This window comes from Cadophora gregata (assembly GCF_030347475.1).
Source record: "Cadophora gregata isolate MNR1 chromosome Unknown scaffold_3, whole genome shotgun sequence".
In the NCBI taxonomy this organism is placed as follows: Eukaryota; Fungi; Ascomycota; class Leotiomycetes; order Helotiales; family Ploettnerulaceae; genus Cadophora; species Cadophora gregata.
In genome coordinates, this window is record NW_026695926.1 from 1,781,997 (window position 1) to 1,801,446 (window position 19,450).

At 48.6% G+C, this 19,450-nt stretch overlaps 6 protein-coding genes across 6 annotated transcripts; 4 read left to right on the forward strand and 2 right to left on the reverse strand.

The window, feature by feature from the left end:
* Positions 1-275: 275 nt before the first annotated feature.
* Positions 276-1,543, forward strand: ONS95_009123 (uncharacterized protein). The gene is made up of 2 exons (XM_058502693.1): positions 276-879; positions 940-1,543. Exons 1-2 carry the CDS (start codon positions 454-456, stop codon positions 1,261-1,263), a joined length of 750 nt encoding a protein of 249 aa, XP_058361622.1. The 5' UTR covers positions 276-453; the 3' UTR covers positions 1,264-1,543.
* A 579-nt stretch (positions 1,544-2,122) lies between these two features.
* ONS95_009124 (uncharacterized protein) lies at positions 2,123-4,088 on the reverse strand (the record flags this gene model as incomplete). The annotated part of the gene is made up of 5 exons (XM_058502694.1): positions 2,123-2,441; positions 2,590-2,775; positions 2,856-3,737; positions 3,841-3,909; positions 3,982-4,088. 5 exons carry the CDS (start codon positions 4,086-4,088, stop codon positions 2,123-2,125), a joined length of 1,563 nt encoding a protein of 520 aa, XP_058361623.1.
* A 1,084-nt stretch (positions 4,089-5,172) lies between these two features.
* On the forward strand, positions 5,173-7,404 carry ONS95_009125 (uncharacterized protein). Its single transcript, XM_058502695.1, has one exon. The coding sequence runs from the start codon at positions 5,325-5,327 to the stop codon at positions 7,368-7,370; it is 2,046 nt and encodes a 681-aa protein (XP_058361624.1). The 5' UTR covers positions 5,173-5,324; the 3' UTR covers positions 7,371-7,404.
* On the forward strand, positions 7,395-9,874 carry ONS95_009126 (uncharacterized protein). Its single transcript, XM_058502696.1, has 3 exons — positions 7,395-8,451; positions 8,517-9,253; positions 9,326-9,874. Exons 1-3 carry the CDS (start codon positions 8,388-8,390, stop codon positions 9,557-9,559), a joined length of 1,035 nt encoding a protein of 344 aa, XP_058361625.1. The 5' UTR covers positions 7,395-8,387; the 3' UTR covers positions 9,560-9,874.
* A 525-nt stretch (positions 9,875-10,399) lies between these two features.
* ONS95_009127 (uncharacterized protein) lies at positions 10,400-10,858 on the forward strand (the record flags this gene model as incomplete). The annotated part of the gene is made up of 1 exon (XM_058502697.1): positions 10,400-10,858. The coding sequence occupies one exon, from the start codon at positions 10,400-10,402 to the stop codon at positions 10,856-10,858; it is 459 nt and encodes a 152-aa protein (XP_058361626.1).
* A 1,787-nt stretch (positions 10,859-12,645) lies between these two features.
* Positions 12,646-19,233, reverse strand: ONS95_009128 (uncharacterized protein). The gene is made up of 4 exons (XM_058502698.1): positions 16,614-19,233; positions 15,975-16,568; positions 15,222-15,927; positions 12,646-15,152 (listed from the first exon to the last, which is right to left on the reverse strand). Exons 1-4 carry the CDS (start codon positions 17,667-17,669, stop codon positions 13,915-13,917), a joined length of 3,594 nt encoding a protein of 1,197 aa, XP_058361627.1. The 5' UTR covers positions 17,670-19,233; the 3' UTR covers positions 12,646-13,914.
* Positions 19,234-19,450: the final 217 nt, after the last annotated feature.

Consider the following 19,450-nt stretch of genomic DNA (forward strand, 5'->3'; position numbering starts at 1 on the left):
GATAGAGAATATGGATTTAACGTCATCCGGAACTTAGATAAGAGGGTGGTCACATTTAAGCCTGCTGAAAAACGTTCGGGTGAGTTGGGGGCTAGAACTCGATTGATAGGTAGTTGCTTAGACCCAAACACTTGCTCGCCAATCAGCACGGCGGTCTCGGGAGTTAAGCGACTACGAAATTTAGTGCCAACTCGTACATGGAGCCAATACCTATTTCTTGAAGACAATATTGCCCATGAAGGAGAATATGGTCTAAAATCTCACCAGATTCCAAAGAAGAAGTGGTCACCGTCTTGACCACAAAAGTCTTCGCAGCCCTTCATTTCAGCGGATGGGAGGAAGTACTCGCTCACCAGATTACTCTTTGTTCATTCCACTTCAAAGTAGATTCCAATTCAATTTCCAATCTCATTTCACATTCACATTAACATTCTGCATTTTAGTTGCACAGCTATGTCTTCTAACTCCTCTAAACCAACGATCTTAATCGTACACGGAGCATGGCACTCAGCCGTTCACTTCGGTCCTCTCATCGAACTCCTCACCAAAGCAGGCTACCAAACAGTCTGTCCCACACTGCCCACTTTCAACTCAAAGCCACCGATGAAGGATCTATATGATGATTCCAAATTCATTCAATCCATCCTCAAACACCTAATCGAGGAAGAAGAGAAGGATGTGATCGTGGTCGCGCACTCGTACGGTGGAATTGTCGGCACCCAAGCTCTGACCGAGGACCTCAGCTCGAAAGCACGGGCCAAGAAAGGTCTGAAGGGAGGTGTAACACATTTGCTATATATGGCAGCGTTTGTCCTGGAAGTAGGCGGTACACTTGCCAATGCCCTCGGAGGATCTCTCCAACCTTTCATCCCAGTCGCGGTAAGTCACCCTTCCCACATACTCCCCCGCTTCTATTTTCCTACTAATACAAAACTCCAGGACGACGGATCAACCACAATGATGGACCCCGAAATGCGTTTCTACAACGACCTCTCACCTGAAGAGCAAAAGCGATGGGTCGCTGAGCTGAGGCCTCATCCAGCCGTCACAAATTTCTCGCCATTGACGAACCCGGGATATGATTATGTGCCTTGCACGTACCTCTTCTGTGAGAATGATCAGGGTCTGCGGTTGGAGAAGCAGAAAGCTATAGTTGAAGCTGCTGGAGTGAAGATGAAGGAGGTTAGTTGCGGGAGTGGGCATAGTCCTTTTTTGAGTATGCCGGAGAAGGTTGTGGAGGTTATCGAGGGGTTGGAGGACTGAGTATTGTGCCATTGTTGCGTCGTTTCCCCTTGGCTCCCGTTGATTCAGGGTCAAATTCTGTAGACCTCACGTTGTTGTCATATTGAATGTTCAACCGATTACCGGATAGAAAGTATATTTTGATTTGATGCGTCTTAAAAGAGGTTTATAGAAGTTTTTCTAGGTTTCAAGGGTCATATTGAGTAGCCTGATATCCTGTGTAGCTTAATGTAAACTTTTCGAGCGGCATGATGACCAGACGGCGTCGAAGATGATTGGTTTGGTCGCTCGCCGACGACAGGTCTCTTGTGGTGTATTTTATCTCACGACCAAAGAGACAAATTAGGAGCTTTATTATTCTTTCAGAGGGAGGACTGCACCACGTTCTTCTTATTTCATTCGAGATGTCTCGATTCCGCTGTAGCAACCGATAGCCACGATCTCAAGGGGACTTCTTACCTGCAGCACAGATCCATTTCTTGTCGCCCTAGCCTGGTGATATCACTAGTGTTACACATGCACAACAAAATTTAACGAGAGTTCAAGAATACCCTAAGTGAAGAGTTCAACGTATTTTGTCTATCGCCGCAGAACTAAGAAGAAACCTCGAAGCAGCTTCGCTCCATCTCGAGAGTGGTCCACTCTAACCTCAATTATCTAACACCAGTCTGCCTGCCTGTCTCCCGAACTAGGAAGAACTCCTACCAGCAGGATCACGAAACGAACTCTCAGATCAACGATGAGATACTGAAATCCAACCATCCCAAGCGCCACTTTTAAACGAAGCGTCGCAAGCCTTCAAACCTATCCCACACAACCGCATATCATCATCTCCTAGAGCGCTAGCACTGCTTCGAGCACTTTCCTGTCCTTGTGGATGTTATTGTGGTCGAAGAACGGCGTTACTGTTGATTAAATCGTAGGCCTCATCTTGATATTTACCAGCTTCCTGGCCACGATTCTGCAAGTACAAAGCTCGCGAATATGCCCATAGAGATCGGATTAGGAATGTGACTGGGAGGGATGTCTTGAACTGGGACGTTCTGGATATGTTTTCTCCTATTGCCAAGGCTGACGTGGTGATTGTTGATTCGAAGCTGGGTGTAGATGTATTGCGAGTACTTGTAGGTGTTGCGGTGTTTGCCATACACTCTGTGCATGCTGGACGGAGGAGGTTTACGGCTTTTGAAAAGGCGACACTAAAGAAGGAGCTTTGTCAGTTTCGTGTATAGGACTAAATTTGGGATTCTAGTGGACATTGTTCAGGGAGCAAGAAAAATGAGGCAATCTCGAGCGAAGTGACGGAGGATTTTAAAGCGTCAGCCCCAAATCTGGGAGCGAACCTACCTAGCTTCCGAAAGTCTCTTCTGATCTTGGTAGAGCTTCCCTAACTTGTGATATGTGAGGCCGGTGAGAGGGTGGTTCGGTATAATCTGGAGTCTCAGAGCCAGGCAGTCGTTCAGGGCTTCCTCAGCCAATTCGATGTCAGGAAGAGGTAAATGTAGAAGGATGTTGGCTTTCGTGAAATGGAACCTACGAGACGGTCAGGTCAGTTCGGCCATTTCAAGAAAGAAGAACACTCTCAGGGCTGAGAAAACTAAAAGAATATATACCGAGCCATCTCCCATGGGGAAGCATTCGAGGCCAAAGCCATGTCGATGAGCTCATTTGCCTCTTGAAGTCTGTTGAGCTGGAAGAGACTGAGAGCTTGGTTGCCGCGCCATCGTGGCCTAAACTGTTCCTTGAATTTCTGTTGCAAGTCATTCAGTAAACTCAATGCTTGTCTTGGCTTGTCCGCAATGATATAAGAGGCAGCCACGTTGTGTACGGCCATGTTGATATGCTCTTTCTGCAGTTCGATGTACTTGAGGTTGCCGTGTGTTTGAATCTCCAAGGCTTCTGTTCTAAGCTTCCGTACCTTTTCCATCCTTGAGATGGCCAACAGTCCGAGATTCTGCTCGATGGAAATGGTTCCCAAGATACTGTATAGATCAGCATGCAAGAGGAGCAGCGTGGAATAATCGATGACCGTGGTTTTCGGATACACAGACCGATCTTGCTGCTCATACCTGAGTCGAGCATCGAAGACCAGGCGATTGTTTATCATGAAAGCCTGGCGCTGTATCACTTCGGCGTCCACGTAATTTCCTTGTTCCGATAGCATAACGGACCAATTCCTCCCACATTCGGCTAACAGGAAGAGCGTCTTGCTGTTCATTGTCTGAAATTCCTCTGCAGCCTGGTCGAGAAGGGAAGTCATGGAGGGCAACCACTGCTGCGCGTTGGGCCACTGCAGGATAATCGAGTGTCCATCCTTCTGTTGTGGCGTCTTGTTGTAAATCAAGCTTGTTGCCCAAGCATATCGAGATTCGAGGACGGATAGAGTCATTCGGGTGAGGATATCTTTATGGAAAGAAGCATGTACACAGTGTCCCCCATCTGGTGTCGGGGTTATAATGCCTTGGCTGAGTAGCTGTCGGCAGGCTGCCTCGAAACTTTATTATCGTAAGTCAGTGGACATTCTGTTGAAGAGGTATGGGGGGAGAAGGTAAGTTTATGTGGTGCCGTGCAGGATCAGGAAGTTGCAGTAGTACATACTTTTCACGTATCATCAGCTTATTCTCAGCCTCGCTAGGTATGTAGTGAATGACGGTGCCTCTGTAGTCACTAACAAGCAGTCAGTCGGCTGTTTAACTTCCCAGGACTGAGGGGAAACACGAGTTTGAATCCTTGACTTACTAAATTGTCTTAGGGGGGCCGTCAAAGAGACTCCATGTCACCCCCACGTTCCCAAAACAAGCTGCTACCTGGGAGAGGATCATAGCAGGGTCGTCCAACTCATCCATGGCGGTTGTGTTTATTGGCGTTATTCGATCCATCAATTTATCCTTCGTATAGTCACCGAACTCCCACTTCTGTCGAACGATTGTGGAGAGTGCAGCACAGAAGATGGCGATATCGCCGTGGCAAAGCCTATGACTTTAAAGATTCGATGGAGAAGCTGGTGGTTGCGCCTTCAGATACTTGTAGTGGTAATTACTTGCATCTAAAGGTTTAAAAACGAAGCTGCTGAGAGACTCAACGAAGAAGCGTCAGACGCCAGAATGAGGTTGTCAGGATCAGGAAAAGCGAAAGTGAATAAGTATGAGTATATGGGTACGGATTTGAGAAGAATGGAGCCTTCGATCAAGGTAGACTCGATATTTGAGGCAGATATTTGAGGAGTTGTTGAGAATGCCTTGATTTTCTGGACTTACGTGGGAGATAGAGTTGGGCTTAAAGTGAAGGTGGATATTGAAATTGCTGATATATTGGAATGACTGCGGCCATGGTCGAAATTATTGTCGGATTCCTGCCGGTGAATGTTGGTGCATATATGAGTGTTGATATAGTCTTCGTGCTGACAGTCCTTGAGGTTAATATCGGAGTGAACTCTGCTGCTGGAACTTCAATATCCGCATTCAACACATTGTAAAATTATTGTACACGATGTCTCTCTACATCTGAGTTTCCCCAATGACGTGCTCACTTACCTTTCTCAGCCATCATACCAAGTATCATATCCAGCGGGCAAGCCAGCTCCTTCATATATACTATCGCTCGATCGCTGCGGGGTTTTACATGTCAACTTCAGTCGTATATGTGAGATTTACTCTCAACGAATGAAACTTGAAGCAACTCATACTACAAGCCCTTCTTCATGAGTATCTCGTTGACTAAACAATGCACTGATCATTTATGATCGACATGTTCGCCCATGTGCAGATTCACTCACCTCCGCGCCGCCTCTGCTTCATCTCAGTCAACAAAGCCGGGTGTTATCAGATCACTCCAGTCTCCGTGAATTTCTCGCTTGATTATCCCGTGACAGAACACGATTCATCTCTCACCCACTCACTCGAGTTTCTTTCCTTTATCTCAGGTCAGTATCCCAACTCTCTCCGCTTCCCAAATCACTCTGTGCGGGTTTCTCGGCTGAGTCGCGTTCCCAAAACTTGTCCACGAATCTACCTAGCAACTCACCGTTTTCATAACATCCCAAGTCAACAAACTCCTCTATGGTACTGTACTAACATACCAAGATGGCTTCTCCCAAGAGCTTTCCAAAGAACGCGACGACCTCCAACCCCTCAGTCCTTACACAACGCTTGACCGAGGCTCATACTCAAATCACTCAGCTTCTCTCGATCTGTGGCGCACCAGGCATCGCTTACGGCATTATCCACCATGGTGTTCTGCTATCCACCGATGCGTGCGGGTATCGCGATGTTGAGAGCCGACTCAGCCCAAACAAAGATACAAAGTTTCTCATCGGTTCCATCTCCAAAACCTTCCTCTCAGCGGCTGTCGGCCTTGCTGTTCGCGACGGCAGAATCAATCTTGACGCGCCCCTTTCGAAGTACCTACCTACCTTCAACCCGAAGAGCGGCAGCGATCCTCGAGTTCGTGATGCAACTATCAGGCAGGTTCTCAGCCATACGAGCGGCTTAGGCAATCCGCAGATCCTCATCAATGGACCTCGCGATAGCGCCCTACAAGGCGAGGCAGACTTTGTCACCTTTACCAATCAGATTCCAACGTCAAACAAGAAGGGTGATCGTTTTGGGCGCTGGACATATAGCAATCTGGGCTATGGTCTTGTCGGGCTAGTGCTACAGAATGTTTATGGCTGTCGTTATGCGGACCTTGTGCAAGAGCAGTTGTTGACTCCCCTTGGTCTTCATCGGACAGCACTGAACAAAGCTGATGCTTGTGACATGCCTGGAGTAAGTTTGCAAAAAGAAGGAGGCTACTATGGCAGAGAAGCAGTAGATGTTGCCTCCATTCGGAGTGAAAATCAAGATCAAAGTCCAGGTCAAGCTCAAGGTCAACATCAAGGTCAACATCCAGGCCATGGAAATTCGAGGAACCCGGATCAGAATGTCGCCTTCCCCTACGCAAGGCTCCAAGATGGGACTCATTGCAGACTGATGTGTGACAATACCACCGACGAGCATCGAACAACTTTTCTAGCGCCAATGGGAATGCGAAGCAGCGTTAGTGACCTTGTCAGCTGGGGCGCAGCGATAATTTCTCCTCAACCACCCCCTGCTCTTTCGACAATCACCACACTTATCGAAGACCGCCACTCGTGGAAAGAAGGGCGACGACAATGGCATTATCACATGGGCTGGGCTCGAACACATTTTCCGACAGATTGGCTGGGTATATTGAGCTTCAATTGTTGCTCAGGGAATCGTCCTGTTCTGGACTTCCAAGAGAAAGCTACCCCGGTACTCCAAACAAACGGCACTATGAATGGCTCGACGGCTGTTATTTACACCTTTCCAAGCACCCAGACTGTGATCGTTGCCTGTGCGAATGCTGCGTCGGATGGTGATGCTGCAGATTGGACTGCCAAAATACTAGCACAGAGTCTCTTGGCTCCGAACGATCAAAAAGTCGACTTCCTCAAACTTGCTGAGCTCGAGGCACAAGCTCGTCGCTCCATGTACGAGCGAATGATACGTGAGTGGGAAGACGGAAGACAGTCTGAGTTTCCAGGGGAAGTTTGTCTTCTCGATTATGTGGGTGTATACGAAGGGCTTGGAACTACTCTCGAGATATCAGTCGTCTGTACAGCCAGAACAAGTGCTGCAGAACCTGTTCCTCACGGCGGGCTTCTTGGTGAACGAGATATGTCCAAGGACACAAGACAACAACCTGAGAAAGTCGAGTTGCAATTGGTGTTCAATGGCGTGCTGGAATCAGCCCAGAGCCTGGAATGGTATCGCGATGATGTGTTGAGCTTCTTCCCGCAGACCAGGGATAAGTGGCTTGGAGAAAGTATGTTCAACTGGGACTTTGTAGACACAGGATTATTGAAGTTCAAGAGGGATTGCGAGGGAGACAGCCAATCTCGGCATGATACTCCGGCTGATGCTGACACTGTTGCCACTAGTGATCTGGCGGATATTGATGACAGAGACGCTATCGAGAATGGCAGCCGTGGTGGTAGATTTGAGGAGCGCAAAATCGATGAAGTCTCGGCACTACCAACGACTTCAAATTCCAGACGCAGTCCTGTCGTATCACTCACATGGGGTTGGGATGAAGCTGAAAATCCAGGGACTTTCACCAAAAGATAAATATCATAAGCAGAGAAGTAGACACCAATGTATCATCACAGTTCTTGTCAACATATCCATTCCTGAATGCGTGTCTTCGTGACTGCCCATCGACATGGAGGTTTTGACACAACAGACCGAAATATCATTTAACGTGATTTCTGCAGGGTCGACATCTCAATCCCTTCTGAGAAATCTACTACATCCTTGAACTATTAAGTGTCTTCTGGCTTCTAGTGGATGTTGAAGGCGATTAGAAGTGTCGATGTTCTGGTAAGCAGTGTATCCTCTCCTCCTGTACCTTAGCTCGATCCTTGACTTTCTCACAACATCTGGCCTTTAAGATGAATAACTTAATTCTCCAAGTTACTGCGTTTTGGGATTAGGTAGCAATAAGCAAGGAGATCAAGTCAGCTTACCAGTAAGGATTTAGACGTGTATATCTATCCCCTTAGTCGCAATTCGTATAGCCCTTTCGGCACAAAAGCCAACACGGGTACTGAACTGAGTATGAAACCGCTGGCTGAGTTTGGACCATATTCTTTAGTCAACTCACGATCTCTTCAGGTCGAGTTGGTACGGTTGCAGCGCCAGTAAATTGCCAAGAAAATGCTCGCTACGCCTATCAGTAATCCAAACAAACACTTCTCGGCCAGAGGTGAGCCGGATTCAGATTCGAGAACGCCCCCATCTGACTCATACTCTGTACCGATTGAAACAAGCTTTCTGATCCAGTTTATGTACTTTGATTATCCAATGATGCGTATGCCTCTGCCGTCAGCTCGGACATAAACCTGGCGATAACGCCGTACCCCACTAGCTCGGGACATCTATTCATTTACGATCTGGAAGGCTTATTGAAATTCTATTCACCTAGCAGTTAAACTCCTCTGCTTCCTAGTCTCGCATCACCTTTGCTAAAATGGAATAAGTACTTGGACTAACTTCTTCTCGATTCTGAGATCTTACATCAATATCAACTCAACACCACAACAAGAAAACCATCCCTGCTCACAGACAAACATCTCCATATTAAAAATGGCAGAGTCTCCAAAAACTACCGTTCCCATCGTCTTCGGTGCAATGACTTTCGGCACCAAAGGTACCTGGCCCCCTCACCTTTTCCCTGAGTCTCCCGACTAACAAAATTCGAGGCGTCGATTCGAGGCGTCGAAGCGACCCGCATCCACACACTCGAGGAATGTGCAGGCGTTCTAGAGGTCTTCCAAAAACATGGCCACTCAGAAATCGACACAGCACTCATCTACGGCGAAGGCAGCTCCGAGCAATATCTCGGCCAACTGAAATGGCAAGAGCGCGGCCTCGTCTTGGAAACCAAATTCTCGCCCAACCTCAAAGCTTCCCGTCTCGACCTCGCACCAGACGTTAAAGTCACGCATGGACCGGAACACTTACGTATCGCGCTGAAGAAATCCCTTGAGGCATTGAAGACTGATAAGATTGATATGTGGTACCTCCACGCTCCTGAGAGAAGCACGCCGTTTGAGACCACGCTCCGTGAGATCAATAACCTGTACAATGAAGGCTATTTCAACCGTTACGGCATCAGTAACTACGCATCGTGGGAAGTCGCTCAGATGTGTGAGTTGTGTGAGCGAAATGGATGGGTCAAGCCTGCCGTCTATCAGGGCCTGTACAATGCATTCCACCGCGCCATTGAGCCGGAATTGATCCCGTGTCTGAGGTATTACGGTATTGCGCTGTACGCTTTCAATCCGCTGGCGGGAGGATATCTGACGTCGAGATATACGCGAAATATGTTGGATGAGGACACAGGGATTGAGGAGGGCTCGAGGTTTGACCCGAAGAGAAAACAGGCGAAGAATTATAGGTTGAGGTACTTCAACAAGGAGTACTTTGATGCTTTGGATATTTTGAGATCGGTAAGTCGTGTTGAGTCTCACACTCCAAGAATCACTATTTCTGTTGGGGAATGAAGGCTGACCCTTACACAGGTTGCGAAGAAGCACGATCTTCCAGAAGCTGAATGTGCCCTGAGATGGATCTCACATCACTCCCTTCTCGACAGAAAGTATGGCGACACCATCATTATTGGTGCTAGTAGCGCTGCGCAGCTCGAGGAGAACTTGACGAATTTGGAGAAGGGACCCCTTCCTGAGGATATTGTGGAGGCACTTGAGGAAGGTTGGAAGACGGTAAAAGGGGTTTGCGTAACCTACTGGCACTAGGAGATCGCTGGCATTGAGGAGCCCCCGAATGTCGGTTGGTATGGCATGGGTGGGAATATGTTCTTGGGGACAAGAAAGGAGAAGATGCTTGTAAATTATGTCTCCAAAGCATGATCTATCCAAGAAATCAATGAACCTGCCTGCGATGAATGTTGAAAACGAAGTTTACCATGTCCTCGCTCTCGTATGCTGGGACGATTGCTGAGGTGTGTTCTGCTCCTGACCCGTTGAAGTGAAAGTTGGCGAGACTCGCGCAGCATTATTGCTCATTGTGGCGCCACTGGCATCACAACCATGATGCTCCATGAATTGGTGGTGATGTTGTTGAGATAAAGTTGCGACATGGTGAGCTTTCAAGGGGCCTGTAACCTCATTGGGCCTAGCGTTTTCGGGGTGATCCTTTCAACTTGTCTGTTCTCTCGCGATTCTGTCTTCCTTCCTTCACGGACATATCCAATCTTTAGATTCTCTGGTAACATCGATATGTAAGTGCCAGCGGTATCGCAAAAGTATCATAAGTTACGAGGAAGGGCTGGCGAAACAGGGGTATGGTCATCGATCCATATACATGACTGCAAGTAGCAAGCCCTGAGCCACATGGAACTGAAAGGACGCGGCTAACGTGTACTGCAGATATTTGTTGATGCGAATCTTTCATTCTGGGGTTTTCGGAAAAAATATAAAACGCGGGCAACAACGGGGGTAGCTCCTGGACTTCCTTTGTTTCCAGCTCCGCAAATCGTTCGTTATTGTAGGTGCACCTTGTTAAAACCTTCAGTCATGGTCACAGCACTAACGTTCGCGTAGACCATCAGATTGAAACTCTCATACTTCCAAACCATGGAGCACGTCGACAAATTTGATCTCACTCGCTTCATCACAGCTCAAGAAAGACAATATCCTCGGGCACTATCAGAGATCCGCCGAGGCAGAAAGACAACCCACTGGATCTGGTATATCTTCCCATCACTCATCGGCATATCAACATCAGCCAAGGGCAACAAATATGCAATTTCCAGCCTCGAAGAAGCGCAAGCATACCTCCAACATCCTGTACTAAATTCACGTCTTATCGAGATCACTCAAGCGGTATTAAATTCATCCACCGCGAGCATTCTCAAGCTCATGGGATCAGTTGTCGATGTCACCAAGATGCACGCGAGTATGACGCTCTTTCTTCGTACCGATCCGGAGAAGAAGGTTTTTGATTTCCAGGCTGTTCTGAACAAGTACTACGATGGGAGTGCGCATGAGAAGTCAGATGAGATTCTTGGGGCTGGAATCGAAGACGAGAGCTGAAAGTTGGCGAGTTCGAGATTGAGATCAATGATGCGGCTTTATGGAGCAGGGTCGAAAAGATAACTTAAACTTCCACAGAGACATTCCTAGTCCTGCTCACACCAGATATACAGATATCGGGTCATGTGTACTGTGTACCTCCATTGATGAATTTTCCCATGAAGCATCCTTAGTGTGGATTCCTTGATTTAGTGGCCAACGGAACCTCGCTTAAACTCATTTCTCACAACATGCCAATGACCCAGTATGTGCATAAGCATTTTCACTTAGTTGCATACATTGGACTGATGGCTAGTAAAGACCTTAACTCGTTTACCATAAGCTTTCCTTTTCCCAAAGCTTCGCAACAGTTGTATGGCGTAGAGCGACGGGCACTATCAAATCCGCGGAGGAACATCTGGAGCGAGCCTTTAAGGCAAATCGACCTAAACTAACTAGCTCGTCCTCTGGCCCACACTGATCTCGTCTTGAGATCAAATCAGCAAGATAGACTTGTAGTAAAATCTTCTCGTTTCCTCCTGTCACGCGCATCGCTGAAGCTTCACACCAGCAGTCACCCATCCTCCTTTATCCACAAAACTCTCCTCATTCAAAACTCTCCTCATTCAAAACTCTCCTCATCACACGCAAATCCAAGAAGATTCCCCCACACTGGTCACAATTATGGATGCTCAAAATACAACCGCAATAGAGTCCTCAACACATGTAGAAAAATGTTCATCTCCCATCCTCACCACCAAATCATTCTTCATCTCCCTTGGAATCTGCATCGCCGTATACATCATCATCTACACAATTCTCTGCCTCGCAGTATACATCAAAGAGCGCCGCCACAAACCAATCAAGAAGAAAACCCCCAGACAAGAATACACCCTCAGATTCTCCCGCGCAGTGATGGAAATGAAACGGACAATTGCGTTTGGAGAGAGTATCTCTGGTCTTGATATTCAGATCAGAGGACTTTGCAGACCGGAGAATGACACGAGACCGATTGGGCCGAAGGATCATTTCGCGTATATGCTGCATTATATTGATGGGGTTGGGTTGGATGGGAGTTTTGATTTTTGGGCGTCGGGGGAGAGGGGGAAGTATTTCCCTGAATTGGTGGATGTGATTGTTGGGACGGAGGTGGCTGCTGATTGGTATCGAGGAATTGAGTATGGGCAAGCCAGCATCTGTTTAAAGAACAAAACATAAGAGACACAATTTTCGGTTGAGCATTACGTAAAATATCATCTCCATCCCTTTCTACCCAGGTTACAAACCGGAAGCTGTAAAAGGAAGCAGCATTGAACTCATGTTAGCTTCTACCCCAACCCAATCTCTAATGTCCCGCAAAACTACGACGACATTCATTCATCTGAAGTACCAAGACCCCATCAATATACCTACCTACCTAGCTTTCAAATCAGCACCATCATCTCAATCCCAACCTCACTCTCGAAATAGGTTACAAATGTGTCAACGCAGAGGAAATCCCGTTTCCTTGATAAAATAGCAAAATAGCAAGTATCTAGCCATGTAAATGTCACGAACCCTCCCTCGCACATAGATACATACATACATACAAGCGCCGCCTTTCCACACCCTTACCCCCTCCTCTTATCCCCTCTCATACACCCTCCTCTCTCCCAAGTCCCAAATCCCAAAAACTTCAAATTCAACATCAACAGCGCACCCTACCCTCCCTCACCCCTCTCACCGTCTTTGAGTTTTATCCCTGAAAGTAAAGTCTCAAAATCCACTCACTACATTCCAAACCATATACATTCTTCCCAAACATAGTACATACATATATGCCGGGCCGGAACAAACTGATTTAGGAAATCCCATCCCATCACATCCCATGTCATCACATCAGATCACATCACATCACATCACAAGATAAGCGAAAACAGACAAGGCAGTAACAGGTGACAGGTGTATTGTAATACCAAAAAAAAAAAAGAGTACCTATGATTTTATTACAATATCCGCTCTTCACTTCGCTTCACTCCACTACACTCCACTTCACTTCAGTATGCTAGCAAGCTTGCTTACTCCTGCCTCCAGTTTCACGTCCTCGCAATATCTATTTATCTATCATTCTTTACTTTTCCTATTCTTCACTTCACCCCCTTCAATCTTTCACAAATCCAACCCCCAATTCCAAAACACACATAACCACACACACACACACACCCCAACACACAGAGACAAAAGAAAGAGGAAGACAAAAAAAAAACGAGAGTTCAGTATAATAGACTTTACTTAAGGTTCTTAAACATTCAATAAACCCAGTCCAGCACCAACACCATCCAGACCAAAAACCAGACCAGACCAGTCCAGACCACACCAGAGCAGACTGCAACAAACAAAAGCCCGACCCGACCCAACTCCACTCCACTACCAGTCCACCGCATTCCACTGCCAATCCACTCCACTGCATTCCACCAGGTAGATAGGTAGATAAGATGCATGGAAGTAACCCCCCGTACACAACCTCCCTCCCTCACACAGCGCAAGTACACCCCACTCCAAAACATATCCATCCCTCCATCCATCCATCCATCCACCCTGCCTACTACAGCGTGTAGGCAGGCAAGTACGCATCCATCCTTCCATCTTTCCGCCATTTCCGTTCTGCAGGACAAACAATCTCCATCCCTACATCCATGCATCCAGTCTCCAAAATAAAAAAAAGAGAGCACCAAGCAGACAAAAGTAAAAAACACACACACACACACACACACACACACACACACACACACGCTCGAATCAAGTAATTCTCCCTACCAACCATTAATTACCCTCTTTGCTATTTTCGCCCTCCTCCCATGCAAAACCCCCCGGCCCCACATCGTATTAAACTCCTCCACTCCACTCCCTTCCATCCTACACTATTCGAGGACGGACTTAATCTCCATACGAAGGATATTCTTCAGAGGATTTAGGATTCAATGCGATCCAATCCAACAACCGCTCAAACGGTAAAACTCCTCACATATGCCACCACATCTCCCATTTTAGACACCCAGGTATTGATAAGCGTTTCATATTCTCAGCGAGCTGGAAGACTACTGTCCACGATCCCTTCCTCTTCTCCTGAAGAAATCCATGACTTTTCTCGCGGCACCACTGCTCCCCGCATGGTCTGAGTGCGTAGGTCCATATCCGTTATTCTGCTCCTGCTCGTACGCATCGGCGAACTTGCGATTATTCTTCTGTAGGACACCACGCGCAGGTCTTGACCCTTGGCCTTGAGAGGATTGTGGTGTCTGTCTTCGCCCTGCTCCATCATCGTATGAGTTGAAGCCGGGTGGGTAGACGCCTCTTCTTTGTACGGTCTCGTTGAGGGAGGATTCGGACTCGGTGTTGAGTGCAGATTCGCCCTGTCGGAAGTTCATCGGTGGGAGGAATTGTGGAGCGGCGCCAGTTCGAGGATCGGAGACTCCTTGGGAGGTGTATCGCTTTTGGGCTGGACTTGAAGTGCTAGTACCCCTGCGGTCCATTGGGCTATCACCGCGGTCATAAGCACCATCGGAAGTGTATTGGGTTGCTGTAGCTCCAGAAATGTTCCGACTATCGGTAGTCCTGCTCGTCTGCGGAGGATCAAGATAGTTTCCACGGCTGTCTGGACGATCATCGTATTGGTCATCGGGAGGAGCTCCAGGGGTACCATAATCCTTTCCAATCCCAATTGACTTCAATGAGAAGGACGCTGGGAGAAGTGAGAACCGCCTTGGCTTGTCTTGTAGAGTTGTTGTCTGTGACCCACTGATGCTACCACTTCGCTTCTTGCCGAATCCGAAAGATATCGAACGTCGAGAGTCCATCGACTGCCTTGGGGTATCCTGCTGTCCTTGTCCCACAGTGCCAGACATGCTTACCGGTGGGTAAGACTTCTTTGGCTTCTCTGCTTTCTCTGATTGGTCTCGCTTTCCACCGAATATCGAGTTCGTCCTGCTGAAAATGCCTCCAATTGTATTCGATCTCTTGTGTCCCTTGGAATCCTGTGAAGTAACTGATCCCTCATTTAAACCTGCCACCTTGGCAAATTTTGCTGGTATCTGGTTAGCACTTGGTCTTCCATAGTCTTGATCACCCTCCATCATCGGCGCAGAGATATTGTAGTGCTTGGTATTCTTCGGTTGTGACATACGACCTTGAGCATTCGTTCCCGCGACAGTTGGAGCGGCTGGTTGACTATAGGATCCACGATCTCTGAGAGCCAATGATCCGGGTCTGCTTCCTGAAGATGTCATCGAGCCACCAGTATTCGGCCTTGCGATAGATACGGGAGGGGCCGCATGAGCTGCAAGATAATTAGCATCGGATGCGGACCGAGGGGTTTGTCGATCAGGTCGAGACGGGGGAGGCATGCCTTGCTGGCGAGATGAATTCGATCCCCGTCTGCCTTGGTTTGCATATTGTTCGCGAGAAGGAGGATCCTGCGGCAAGGGCTTCTCGGTAGAAACAGCTCTTCTCGACTGCTGAATCGGTTGAACCTCCACAGGCCCTTGACTTCCAGCACGAGCCCTTGTTCTTGAAACTGATGGTGGTGCTGCGGCAGATGGTTCGCCACGTTGGGTTTGTGATTTGGGCGCCACATATTCCACCTGAACAGTTCTCCTCTTGTTGTCTTTCGAGGGCTTGGGATACGCCTCTGGCTCGTCCGGATCCACATTACCATGCTTCCTTGACAGATCCCCAACGGCTGCTGGCGACTTCTGTGTCTTCGAGGGTTCCCTGACAGATGCGCTCCTGTTCAGCAGTGGTGCATCTTGCTGTTCATCACTTCCAACTGTGGTTGTTCCAATCTGCTCTGTGGTGGTTGTAGTGCTGGTAATGAAGCCCACAACATGGGAGTATTCGCTCAACCAACTATGCCTCGCAACTTCAAATAAGTCTGCTCTCTTTCTTGGATCAGGCACAAGTATGCGGCGTAGAAGGTCTCGAGCGTGAGGTGTGACGTATTCGGGGAAGGTAAGAGGGGTTGAAACAATGTATTTATAGAGAAGGTTAATGTTGTCGCCTTCAGGGTTTGCTGGATCGTCGTCAAAGGGAAGGTAGCCTGCAAGCATTGCATACTAAAGCAATGTTAGCATAACACACCACAGACAGGTCCAAAACTTACCAAGATCACACCGCAACTCCAAACATCGACCTTGCGACCAGTGTAGAGCGAGTCACTGACAACCAGTTCTGGAGCCGCATAACAAGGACTTCCACAACTTGTCTGCATAAGATCACCTCTGCGGTGTCCTCCAGGAAGGACTTTGTCCAATTCCATTCGCTTGACAAAGTCTCTGCTTGACAGGTTGTACTCGATCTCGTCTCCAAGCTCGTCATCTGGGTTGAAGGTATTGGCGAAACCGAAGTCGGTGATGATGATGTTGCGGTTCCTGTCCAGGAGCAAGTTCTCCAGCTTCAAGTCTCTGTGGACAATGCCTTTCTTGTGCAGGTATCCAACACCAGAAACCAGTTGTGCAAACAGCCGTCGGGCAGCATTGTCCTTCAAATACCGGTGGTTCAAGATATAGTCGAAAAGCTCTCCTCCAGAAGCATACTCGAGAATTATACCAATCTGCTTTTCAGTCTCAACCATTTCATGTAGTCGTACGATGTTTGGGTGGGATATTTCTCGAAGGATAGCAATCTCTCGGTAGATCTTTGCCAGTCTGGTAGGATTCGTTCCAACACTGTCTCGACGGATAAGTTTGATCGCAACCTGAAGCTGTTAGCGGATGCCGAATGGCCTCACTGGCATACTTACCTGTACACCACCTTCTTGCTTCCAACCCATCTTGACCTTGCCAAATTCTCCTTCTCCAAGGGTATTGCCCAAGTAGTAGTCGCCAAATTTGGTATTCTTCTCCCTTTTGCTTGTGCTGTGATCATGTCGACTCCGGGTCCCTCGAGCTTGATCGTCAACACCCTCATTTCCGACAACGCTCAATCCGCCGGGTGTAGAATGTGTAGCTCCTGGAGATGATGGGATTGCCTCTGCCATCCGTTCCCGCTCTCGATCTATATCTACCTCGGGTTTGCTGACAATGACTCTATTTAAAACTGCGCTGGCTTCCCTCGAAGGTCCACTGGGCGATTGTGCAGTAGCTGCTGCCATAGCTTGTCGCTGAACAGCAGTCGCCGATTGTGACGATCTTGGCTCCCTGCTCCCACTAGAGCTGTGTGGTATACTCTCTGGCGGAGACTGCTGAGCTCTTCGTCTCCTCGTAGCAGCGTTAGCGGCCGCGACGGCTGGGTCCTCCCCATTCACTTGTCTGTTCCCATTACTCCTTTGTGTGTCCACCCGCTCCTGGCCGTCGCCCGTTATAGCTTGACGGGGTGAATTCGAGGATTCATTCGCGTGTGCAGTCCTCCTTGTTCGATCTGCTGTAACTGCAGCTGCTTGTGCAGCCGATCGATTCGACGATGTTCGTGCTGAGACAACTGGCGGAACACCACGCTGATGATCACCTGGAGACATGGTAGGGTATCCAGAAGTAGCGGTCACCTCTCCCGAAGATAGGTGATTCGACGATGGACCCCGGGAGGTCATCGAAGCCGAATTCGGGTTTCCTCCAGGTGGTGAGTAGTGTTGCTGGGATGTAGAATTGTTTGCAGATGCGCCATTGCTATTTCCACTTGGTCTTCTCGAGGGTCGACGTGTAGAGGAAGGAGACGCGTTTGTCTGGGCTTGGTTATAATATCCGTCTCGAGATTGGGATGAGCCCGCAGTGTAGGGCCTGCTCGAGGTCGCAGCGACTGGAGAATGTGATCCGACTGACGTTGGCTGATGCGGTGCAGCTTGAAGAGCGGCGGAAGACATTGTCTGTCTGCTCCGATGCGCACGGGATTGTAGGTGGTGATGTCTTGATCACCTTATTTTTTGTCGTCGGCAGACCTTGCTCTGGTGCTGCAGATCCAGGTCGAAAAGGAGGTCGAGGTCCAATCCGGTTTCCTGTGAGCTTGTGATAGCGAGTGTGTCGCCTCTATCGCCAATGAGATGGGCCAGCTACCATTGTGCGGTGCTGAGGGCGTGGTCTCTTGACAGCAGCCGCTGGAGCCCTGATAGATCGGGAGTGGTGGAGGCGGAGGAGGAGGAGGAGGAGGATGAGGGAGGTTGTTGATGAGGTCAAGTCGCAAGCGGTCGGTCGGTCGCCCAAAAAATACACAACGCGGGTGCCGTGCAGTGCAGTGCAGTGCAGCGCAGTACTGAATACGGCGAAACGGGGCCAGTGCTGGGTCGTGTTTTTGCGCTACAGTTCAATGTCTTGACTGCTGTTGGCCTGGCGTCCAGCAGTAGAAGCCTGACCTGGGCGTGTTGTGGTGTGGTGTGTTATCGGTATCGCGAGGAGACGGGGCGGCTGGGCAACAATTGCGGCGGCGGCGGACGAGGAGGACGACGAGGGATTGTTGATGCTCGGAATCGCAGGTTGGAGGATGGAAGTGAGATCGAATTGCTCGAGTACGATATTATTGTCCAGTAGTCCAGTCCAGTCCAGTCCAGTAGTAGGTACAGACCAGTCAAAAGTGCTTGGTCGACGTCTTCCCTTCTCTTCTCTTCTCTCCTCTCCTCCCTACTCCCTGGCCCCTTGAGCGTGTAATTTCCTTTCGGCTTAGCGAAGTTTGAGGTCCTGCAAAGGCAATAATAGGGGGAAGGCGTGAGGTGGGCAGTGGGCACTTGTGCTGCACAGGGCAAAGCGCGGATGCAGCTGCGGTAGAACAACTCAACTCAGTCTAAGTAGTTCGTTGCTTGGTGGTTCTGGTCGAAGACTGCCGTCGGCGAATATCTGTTTAAGCTTATTATGATTGGGTGAACCGATTGACCTGATCGCGGCTGTTTGTATCTGCAACGCGAGGCGTAGTGGTGCAAAGAATATCCAGCAGTGGCGTCTGATATTAGCAGAGATTGGGCTGACGTCGAGGAGGAAGTGGCTGGATTGGGGTAAAAGGGAGACTTCTATTTCTCGAACGCTAGAAGTGGAAGGTTCCGGTACGATATTGACTAAGTTGGAAGGGTGCCAACTACCAGATTCCAGGACGATATGAGGCTTTTGGTAGGGGTTGTTGTGGTATGGTTGACGGCCGGGTCAGGCTGGATATCAATATCAATACTGCCTTGGACCAGGTTTAGTAGCAGCCGCAATCCTCTCGTTCCGAATGAGGACTCTTTTCTCTCCTTGGACCGCGATATGGATATCTATCTCGTCACCAACAAAGCGAGGGGAATGCGGAATGAAGAATTGAGTGGAAATTATTCCTTCGGGAGGTCCGATTCTTCAAGTGAAGGAAGGGAGGAGGTACACGATGGTACGGTATCAAGTCCGGATCTCACGAGCCAACCCTTTCCAAGAGGGCCAAAAAAGGGGAAGCAGAAAAAAGGAGGTCATTCATGCATTTATTCACATATTACTTTCTGTATCCCTCATCCCTTCAACACGCTCTTCCCTACCTACATCATCGTGGCGCGCGCGTTCCCTCTCTCACTCATGTACCGTAAACACATGCCATCACCGCCAGTCTGCCGAATGGTATCCCGACCGTTTCCTGTCCCATCCCAGTGGTAATCAATGCAAGCGAGCCTCACATCACATCTTTCACCAGAAC

Coding starts and splice junctions, on each gene's coding strand:
- ONS95_009126 (XM_058502696.1), top strand. CDS start 8,388: ATGGCAGAGTCTCCAAAAACTACCGTTCCCATCGTCTTCGGTGCAATG. Junction 8,452..8,516: donor AATGACTTTCGGCACCAAAG/GTACCTGGCCCC, acceptor CGTCGATTCGAG/GCGTCGAAGCGACCCGCATC. Junction 9,254..9,325: donor CTTTGGATATTTTGAGATCG/GTAAGTCGTGTT, acceptor ACCCTTACACAG/GTTGCGAAGAAGCACGATCT.
- ONS95_009123 (XM_058502693.1), top strand. CDS start 454: ATGTCTTCTAACTCCTCTAAACCAACGATCTTAATCGTACACGGAGCA. Junction 880..939: donor AACCTTTCATCCCAGTCGCG/GTAAGTCACCCT, acceptor ACAAAACTCCAG/GACGACGGATCAACCACAAT.
- ONS95_009125 (XM_058502695.1), top strand. CDS start 5,325: ATGGCTTCTCCCAAGAGCTTTCCAAAGAACGCGACGACCTCCAACCCC.
- ONS95_009128 (XM_058502698.1), bottom strand. CDS start 17,669: ATGTCTTCCGCCGCTCTTCAAGCTGCACCGCATCAGCCAACGTCAGTC. Junction 16,569..16,613: donor AGCAAGAAGGTGGTGTACAG/GTAAGTATGCCA, acceptor TAACAGCTTCAG/GTTGCGATCAAACTTATCCG. Junction 15,928..15,974: donor GGAGTTGCGGTGTGATCTTG/GTAAGTTTTGGA, acceptor ACATTGCTTTAG/TATGCAATGCTTGCAGGCTA.